This window comes from Hipposideros armiger, unplaced genomic scaffold (genome assembly GCF_001890085.2).
Source record: "Hipposideros armiger isolate ML-2016 unplaced genomic scaffold, ASM189008v1 scaffold_236, whole genome shotgun sequence".
NCBI classification, from domain to species: domain Eukaryota; kingdom Metazoa; phylum Chordata; class Mammalia; order Chiroptera; family Hipposideridae; genus Hipposideros; species Hipposideros armiger.
The window spans coordinates 897,502-906,695 of NW_017731586.1; the positions used below are offsets into that span (position 1 = coordinate 897,502).

General features: G+C 36.2%; 1 protein-coding gene across 1 annotated transcript in view; it reads left to right on the forward strand.

Annotated features, from left to right (window-relative positions):
- The window catches only part of RELN (reelin), a 516,011-nt gene extending 508,450 nt beyond the window's left edge, over positions 1–7,561 (forward strand). The window contains exons 63-64 of the mRNA XM_019655108.1: positions 1,096–1,101; positions 6,455–7,561. Coding sequence (XP_019510653.1) covers positions 1,096–1,101; positions 6,455–6,551 — 103 coding nt within the window. The 3' untranslated portion in view covers positions 6,552–7,561. The remainder of the gene's footprint in view (positions 1–1,095; positions 1,102–6,454) is intronic.
- Positions 7,562–9,194: the final 1,633 nt, after the last annotated feature.

A 9,194-nucleotide genomic window follows, 5' to 3' on the forward strand; every position in this document is an offset into this window, starting at 1 on the left:
CCATAGAACAGATGAATCGAATTGACAGAACACTTTTTCCAGCCTCACTAGCTTACAAAAAGTCCTCATTCTGTAAAGTCTGAATGACATAGCATAACACAATCATTGACAATCAAGTGTCAGAAACCTGATTTCTCTGAATTCATTTGCTAGTGTAGAACATTTGTTTTTCAGTCAATGTTTGTGAATACATTTGGGCAGATCCCTCACAAGATCCATGCTGGTAGGGTTCTTCTTAGGATAAAAGAGAATTCTTTGTCCTAACCCCTTTTGTTGGGCACTGATACTTCTATCCTAAGAATCTCCCTCACCAAACTATGCATTTCATTCACACATCACATTTCCTGTGTATGTGTCTAAGTTACAAGCTGTCGTGCATAATGTGGGCCGATTTTTGCATGTGTACCTCAAAAGCAAATTGTAAAGAGTTCGCCTATGTGAATTGATGTACGAAAAAGTGAATTATTACCACATTTATGAGAACTGAAAACCAATATGTTGCTAACTATGGTCTTAAATGCATTTATCAGATTTTAATAATATGCGTTCCATCATGACCATCCCCTCATGCTATTCATTATCAAGACACTGTCACATTTTTGGCACAAATGAATTATGGAGATGAGTATATTACATCTGTTGCAAAGCATATTTATCCTTTATTAAATTTGACTGTGTTATCTGATATAGATGACTTCTGTATTTTTATATATTCAGGAATAAGTGTTTTCTAAAATGTAAATAATTGAAAAATCAATAAAATTAGTGGTAGTTATTAAACTATTACTTTCCTATTTATACTTCATATGCAACATTTATGCCAAATGTAGTACTCTAGCTACGTGTACCTTGACATATGGTTATGAGCAAGTATTGCATGTTGCATTATATAGAAAAGTTAAGTATATGTATATATTAGGTATAGAAGAATAAGAAATAACATCTTTAATTTTTATTTTCAAAAGAGATGAAAAATCCTATATTGCGTCTAAACCTGGTCAGACTTTTATGACTAATCACAGTGCTGCATGCATTGAAGGGCATTTTTTAACTTGTGTTATATTTCATTATTTGCTGTCATTGGTTTTCCACTAGAGTAAGGTAAGTCCTCTTACTAATTCTGGGGAACTGTTTACTAATAGTTTCATCACTGTACCTACATTAACTGAGAAGTTCTGTTGAAGACCTTCACAGTTGGAAAAAAATATCTATGAAAACAAAGTTATATGGAGACATATTAGAACATTTGAAACCTGTATCATGTAAACTCAAAGTTCAGCCAAATTGTGAGAGTTCTCCACTCTACGTACTACTGAGCACAGCAGCATGGACCAGAGTGCTAATCCGCATTTCTTCACTGGGAAACTAACTTGACCATGTGCCTGGAGCTGTATTAGGTGCTCTGAAAGTACTCGCAGTTCACACATTTGTTATGAAGGACAGAAAACAGAAATGTGTGACAACGAGCTAGAGGTTCTGATTACATGTAATGTCTTTCAAAATATCTATTGTGCTACAGCTGTGGAAGGGTGTCTTCTCAGTTCTACTCCAAGTTAATCAATGAATTGGCAGAAGGGAGTGAATTTAGTCATAATATTTATGAGTTCTAGATCCTACCCTTAGGTGAGATTGGCCTTCTTTAATATATATTTACATTTTTCCTCTAATTAGGAGAGAAGGTAAACTGGTTTTCATTTATTAAATATCTACACATTATGCTAGATATTTTCATTTAACCCTTCCACCTCCCTGAGGTACACATTATCAGGTATTATTCTCAGCCCCATTTAGCAAAGAAAAGAAATATGAAATCTTCAACATCATTTGTGGGATATATAAGCCTCACTTATTAACATGTAGCCTCCCTAAAAATGCATGACCTTGAAAATAAAATGTACAGCGTCTTCTCTGCAGGGGACTTTCATGGATTCGTTTAAATGGAAACATTCCCTCTTACACTCACCAATATTTCTCTGAAAGATATGACAGTCCTCTGGGTTCTTATGTCTGCATTTATACAAAGTGTTATTGTATCAAATGTTTTGATGATAAATAAATTAGTCACTGATCAATAAAAATGCCTAAATTTCAATGAGCTCAAATTACTTCTCCCAAGTCTCTATCTTCCCCATTTCCTTTAAAATCTATTAAAAATCTATTGAATTTTTCTCATAATAATAAAACACCTAAGATAGTGGCTCCAGTGAAGAGTAACAGTTCAAAAGAGCACAGAGTCACTAGTTCTTGAAAGATCTTGACAATATCCATATTTCCTATGCAGAAATAGGGAAGCATTTTATAACTTCGTATACCACCTAAATTCCTAAACTCTCTAAGTGATAATGGAAATTTAAGTAAGCATTCCCAAGAAGCCACTGATGTTCATTCTTCTTTCAATGACTTACTCATAATGGGAGAATTTTCAAATGAACTAGTTCTGTCCACAGCCAAAGCAAATTAATATGTCAAGCAGCGTAGTTGATATGCCTTGGGACAAACATTATCTGCTTTCATTGAACTTATAATAAAAATTACTTTCCCTGTAACTGCAGCAAAAAAAAAAAGTTCCATCACACCTATTACTATGTTGGTTACAAGGCTATCTATAGTTATAGATGTATAGTGTATCAAAAACAAAAATAGGCTCACAGATCTGCTCCACACAAAAAAATAAACGTGAACTTTAAACTTGTTTAAAATTCCTCTGATGCCCAATCCTGTAAGGTAGACATTTTAGAAGCCAGAATAACTGTTCAATAACCATGTCAGTTTATTAAATGGTCCTAGAGGCAGACAGAATTTTAGTATAGCTTCCCATGGTGCTTGATTTTAAAAAGCTTGTGAACTGGAAAAATATGCTTCATTAGATTCCACCCTAACTGACTACAGAAAATTACATATGAAATTACGAGTCAGTTTCAAGGACACTTTGAAAATGTGGCCATTTTTAATGTGGCTGTATAAATACTAGGTATTTATAGCAAACTTCTGTAGCAAATGCTGTGTGCATATCAACATTTGCATGGATCCAAGGATAAGCTGCTGATACATAAATTTCTTCAAATTTTAAAAGTATCCAATAAATCAAAATACCCCCTAAATTAGATGCATGCTTCCACACTGGGCCGATAGTCAAGGTATTAAAGATCTGAAACCTGTTGGTATTTATTTTCTCACATATAAAGATGGAGAATTTAAATCAGTCCATAATATATAAATAGTATATTGACAAGTTCCTTTAAAGCCATTAAACATGCTCATCAATTTTTGTTTAAATGTTCCTTTGTTCCATTGAGATAACTAAATATCTTGAGTGTCCTGAGTTTATCTTTCTTTTTTGCCCTGTAAAATATTTTAACTATTATAAATTCTCTTTGAGTACCATCTATCTTTAAACGTGTTTTCAACAGAATAATTTTTATTGCTTTAACTTTGCAATTATTCCTTATAGTTAAAGAGTAATGATTTACAACAGGAATCCAATCAGTAAGTCACCAAAAGTTCAACAAACATGCCTTGACCACCCACTGGTGAGGCAGGAGGCTCAGAACTGTGGGGCGTGGGGGGGTGCGTGGGGGACAGGCTGCCATACCAATAGAAGTTTAGTCATGAAGAGCCAAGATATGAACACAGTCCATTCAAAGCAGAAAATGAGCACTATGAGACTTCTGAGTACTGAGGGGGAAATAACTTCTGGAGAGGGTGAACAATAAATAAAATGTGATCCTTAAAAAATAAGTAGAAATTTAGGAAGTGATACTGGGGACTGGCAAATGAGGCAGATGGCAGAAGTTCAAAGTAAGTTTGGATAGAGCAGTCTGTATAAGAGGGTAGTGGAAGCAAGGACTTGAAAAACAGCATAAGATTAAATGTGTCCGGAACTTGAAATATCTGGCTAAAGTGACTTACATGTGGCCCCACACACGAGAGGATTATGAATGTCATTTTAACAAGGTAAAGCCAGCATTTGAGGAAAAGTTTACTGAAACTTGTATGCAAAGTCCACTGTCTGGATTGGCAGTTACAAAATAGTCACAGGGACGTAAAGTATATCATAGGGAATATAGTCAATAATATGGTAAAAACTATGTATAGTGTCAGGTGGGAACTAGACTTATCGGGGGGATCACTTCATAAGTTATATAAATGTCTGACCACAATTCTGTACACCTGAAACTATTATAATATTGAATGTCAACTGTAATTGAAATTTTTTAAAGTATTTTTTAAAAGAAAAAGGCATTTGGTAGATCCTACCGAGCAGCATTTTAACATCCCAGAAAGGTTGGACTAACAGGCACACCCACCAGCCACAGGCACCTGCTCCCCAGCTCCCCGGCTCCCTGGCAAGCTCGGCACTATTACAAATCATTAAAACATTTGCCAATCCAAAAAGAAAAAAAAAGCCACTGTATGTTTTTGAGTATGTGGGAAGATACATACACACATACATACAATTATAGTCAATGATACTTTCTTAGTATCATTTGTATTAGTATTTCATGGATTCTTTTCAGTGGTGTTTCATAAGGGGAGAATGAGGAGGCTACTTTAGGGGGCCACTATAAGAGTTCAGGGAAGGGGCCACAAGATGACCTAGGGTGCTGGCAGGACAACTGGTGCCAGTCCCATGATTTGTGACTGAAGAGGTAACAGGGTTCTTTCTCCTGACACTTGCTTAGTTCAATACCTTAGGTCATTGTTCTTTTTTCTTTTTTTGTAACTGGACTTTACTTTGTAACTGGCAGCAATTTGTACTTGCAGCAGATAGTAAATAATGGATGAATTCATTGCATCCTTCAACTATGACACTGAAACTCATCAGCTTGGTTGATACACATAATACTGTCACATGGGGGAGGAAGGTGGGGAAAGCTACCTGAAGATAAACCTGACTTTTCTGTGTTTTTCTCTATGATAGATTCAGAGTATTTTCTTAGTTTCCATGCTATAGTTACTGTGATTTTGATTACAGAAATCCAGAGTGGAAAGTTATTAGCACTTCATTTTATTTTCTAAAATATATATCAACGTGATGTCTCTCTTTTTATCAGGTTTTCAGCACAGATGCTATTGCTTTTTGATTAAACATATCTAATCACATTCATTTTATGTATTTCCCTTTGAGACATTTTATTATAAATTGTCTTTTCTAGTGATCAAACTTAACTATGTAAAATCCTCATTTTAATGGTTTCTGTATGTTACAAGAGTTAGTATAATATCCCTAAGTATAAAACCTAGTATATCGTACCAGGTAAAACAGTATCTTTATACTCCCTTCCTGGTATAATGATCATTATTAACCCAGAAGAATACACAGCTCAATGCAAAATTAACTTTTATCTCTTCTTTATCCTAAACTCAAGTTCATGTCATATTTACCTTCATGGTGGAATCACATCAATGACATTATCCTGTTCTGGATGCATTTTATGTTTTCATGCAATTGAGGAGGAAAAGACTTTGGGATCAAGAGACTCAGTCGATTTAGAAAATATTGATAGGCTCACACTTAAAACCACATTTTGATGCCACATATAGATATGCTGTAACTCAGGTCACTGGGTAAAAGGAGTATGATTTTTTTCAGTGAAGTTGTAGATAATGCTCCTTTTTAAAGTATATTTTTCATCAAAACTGTAACAGCTGTCTCTACCAGTATCATACAATTTCCTGCAGGCTCCTAAAATCCATTTTCAATATTTGTATCAGCTTCATAGATAGTATGTATCTGAATGTGTGTACATAAGTGGGGGAAATCTATGCACACATATGTACATTCAGTTATGCTTTGTAGCATTTTATGGTCTTTTTCAGTAAAGCATCTCTTTCCGAAGGTCATGTTTATAGACTGTCACCCCAGCCACTTCTGTTTGAGGAAGGCAGTGGAATCCAGCATTCGTTTGCCTCGAGACTGCATAAAATAGGAAGACCAAGCTGATTCAGTTCAGTTTTGTTCTTTGTTCTTATTTTTGTGGATATTTTGCTTTTTAAACTTTAAATGAGAATGTTTGCTAAAGGAATCAAATAATGTTTCCTACTCATTAAAGATTTATTTAAATAAGGGAATGGGTAACAGCACATGCTGTCTTTCCAGTGAATTAACCCAAGTCAGAGTTTTCAGAAAGAATTCAAGAATAAAATTTTAAATCCCCAAATAGTTTCAGCCCACTTTTGCTACGATTCAAGTGAATTTGCCATTTTTTTTCTAGTTTGGAGCTCACTCGTGAGAAGAAGGGGATTTCTTCAAGACCAAAGGCAGTGAATATGGGCGTCAGCCTTCAGTTATTCTGTCCCTGGGTAGTAATGGCAGCATGACCTATTAACCCTGAAAATTTTCAGATAAACATATGGGTAACTCAGGACCTAGACTAGATCGTACTTTCAGTGATGGGACTTACGTGTCTTTCTTCTTTCCCTCTCTGCCTCTATCCTTTCTGATTTCTAACAGCACTCGCAAACAAAATTACATGATGAATTTTTCACGACAACATGGGCTCAGGCACTTCTACAACAGAAGACGAAGGTCACTTAGACGAAACCCATGAAGAATCAAAAAGTTTATTTTTCCTTCCAACATGTGATGTGTTGCTTTCCATTCTTTTGAATCTCGCACTGCATCTGATATCAGGAAATTTCCATGAAGGACATGGTGTTTAACTGAAAGCCCTTCTCAAGACCAACTGTACCACTTTCCCACACTGTGAACTAATGACAAGTGACTTATTTTCTCACAAGTAAATGTCTTCATGTTGATGTGTCCGTGAAAATTGTGATCTGTTGTAATATCTGTTACAGTGGCAGTATTGGAAAATAAGAAATAGTTTAACAGAAAAAAAAAGTTTAAGCACAAAAATTTAAGAGATTTTATGTTTAAAATGGCATTTAGTACAGTATTTAACATTCTTGGTCACAAAGCTATTTAAGTGGACTGTATTTCAGCTATGTATCATGTTTTCTATGATTAAATTATCATTGTCCTTTTATGTATTCTCTTCTACGGTATAACACATTGACACTGTATTTATTTATGTTGTAATATTTTGCTGCTGAATTTCGGGCTACTTATATTCTGCAGAAAATTCATTGAAATACCTACGCAAGAAGATAGTTGTAAAGATAACATATCTCCTTTAATATACTCCTTAAAACGTATGTTGGTTTAGCGTTGTTTTGTGGATAAGAAAAATGCTTGACATTGAAATATTTTCTACTTAAAAATTGTGGATGGAAACCCTATCTCCCACAAAGGAGTTCCCATTTCCTTGTCTAAAGATTTTTTTAAAGTGTTCCGTGGCTGATTTACTAACAGTAACTGCCATTTGTGTCTGTGGTAACAGAGTGATTTGTAAAACAGTGGATGTTTTCATTGTGTTCTCTTTGTGGATTGTTTTTCCTGCGGGACATATGCATACATTCCGATGAAGCTGTACCAACACCAGCAACATTATAATGAACCTGTAGCCCTGAACTCCTTATTAACCTAACTAAAAGGTTGCATTCGAGGGTGAACCAAGCTAAAAGCCCATACTTAAATAAAACTTATATCCAAAAGCCATGTGAAGCTCATTTGTCTTTATTCATTCTTAATCAAATTTTGTGTAGGATTTGTACGCCTGGTCAGGTTTGGAAAGAGCAATGTCAAATATATTTACTGGTGTTTCGTTTCCTCACTGAGACTAGCAATTATGAAGCCACACTTTCAATTTAGCCATTTTTCTCTTATTCGGCTTTTTCTGTTAGTCACTCTGTAATTACACTAAGAAAAGTCAATAGAGAGTTCTGAAATTTTTGAACTCCTGAGAATTTTGTGAGCTGCAAGCACAGTGCCTGTCTCGTGATGAGCACTCAGGCATTTATTCAGTAAATATTTGCTGAGTGCTTGCTATGTGCCAGGCACTGTGCTAAGTGTTGAGAATAAAAATAGCCATTGAGACATTTTCCCTGCTTGTTTTTAACATCTACAAAATTAAAAGTTTGGGCCGGCCAAGTGATGCGTTGGTTGAGTTGGCTTGGGATGCCAGCTCTGAGCAGAAGGGCCCCTGTTGGGATCCCACATGAGGGCCTGTGACGCTGCGCCCTCTACAGCTAAGATGGTGAACAATAGCTTGATCTGGAGCTGGGCTGCTGTGAGTTGCCGGCGATGGCGTAGGCTGCAGTGGGCTGCCGTGAGCTACCATGAGTGGCTGGCAGCCAGTGTGAGCAGCCCTCCAATGGCCGGCGAGCGACTGCCTCACCCAGGAAGAGTGCAATGATCATAATACCAACATGGGCCAGTGAAGCGATGTCCTCCACAACTAGACTGAAGAACAAAAGGACAGCAACTTGTCTGTTCCCCTCCCCAAATTCCGCAATAAAATCTTTTTTTAAAAAATTAAAAATTTGTTGATACTGTTGAATTTGTTGATTTCCAGAGGATTAAAAACATATCTAGATAGTAGAGCAATAAATGGCAATAGTGTTTCTCATTGGATCAGGGAAAGATAAAGGATGGTTTCTCTGAGAAGTTTAGTTAGTTTTTTTTTTGAGCCTGGTATCAAATCCATTGTGAATCATGCCTTGGAAATATAAGACCTTCTTTTTTCTCCCTAATCTAACATATTTTATAATTTGGTGCAATATTTGGGCCATAATGTTTATAACTATTGTATATTCATTGTTGATTCTTTTATTGGTTCATAATTTGTCTGTTGTTGGTTCACTATTTGGTGGCATTTTTGGCTCATTTTCCCATTGGTACACAGATTAAATTTTTCCCAAAGCCACGTCTTTCCAAGTAACCTGTGTGTCATAAACCTACCTGTGAACTAAGGCTGAGATATTTTACAGCATTCCCAGCGGTTGTCCTCCTATTATCAGAACAGAATTGAACTCCCCACCAGTCCACATCCTCAAAGTTGTAATAGTGTAAGTGGGGACTTAATCTAATTAGCTTATTTAATTTGAAAACACAGTGTAGGACTTTAAGTATTTTGTTCGTTCAAATGACTTATCTTGCTAAAGCAAAGTTTAGTAATAACAGAGATAAAAAATATTTGTGGGCCGGCCGAGTGGTGCGATGGTTAAGAACTGGCTTGGGACGCCAGAGGGCCCCGGTTCGGATCCCACATATGAGGGCCAGTGATGCTGCCCTCCACAGCTAAGATGCTGAACAACAGCTCAACCTGGAGCTGGGCTGCCGTGAGTCCCCG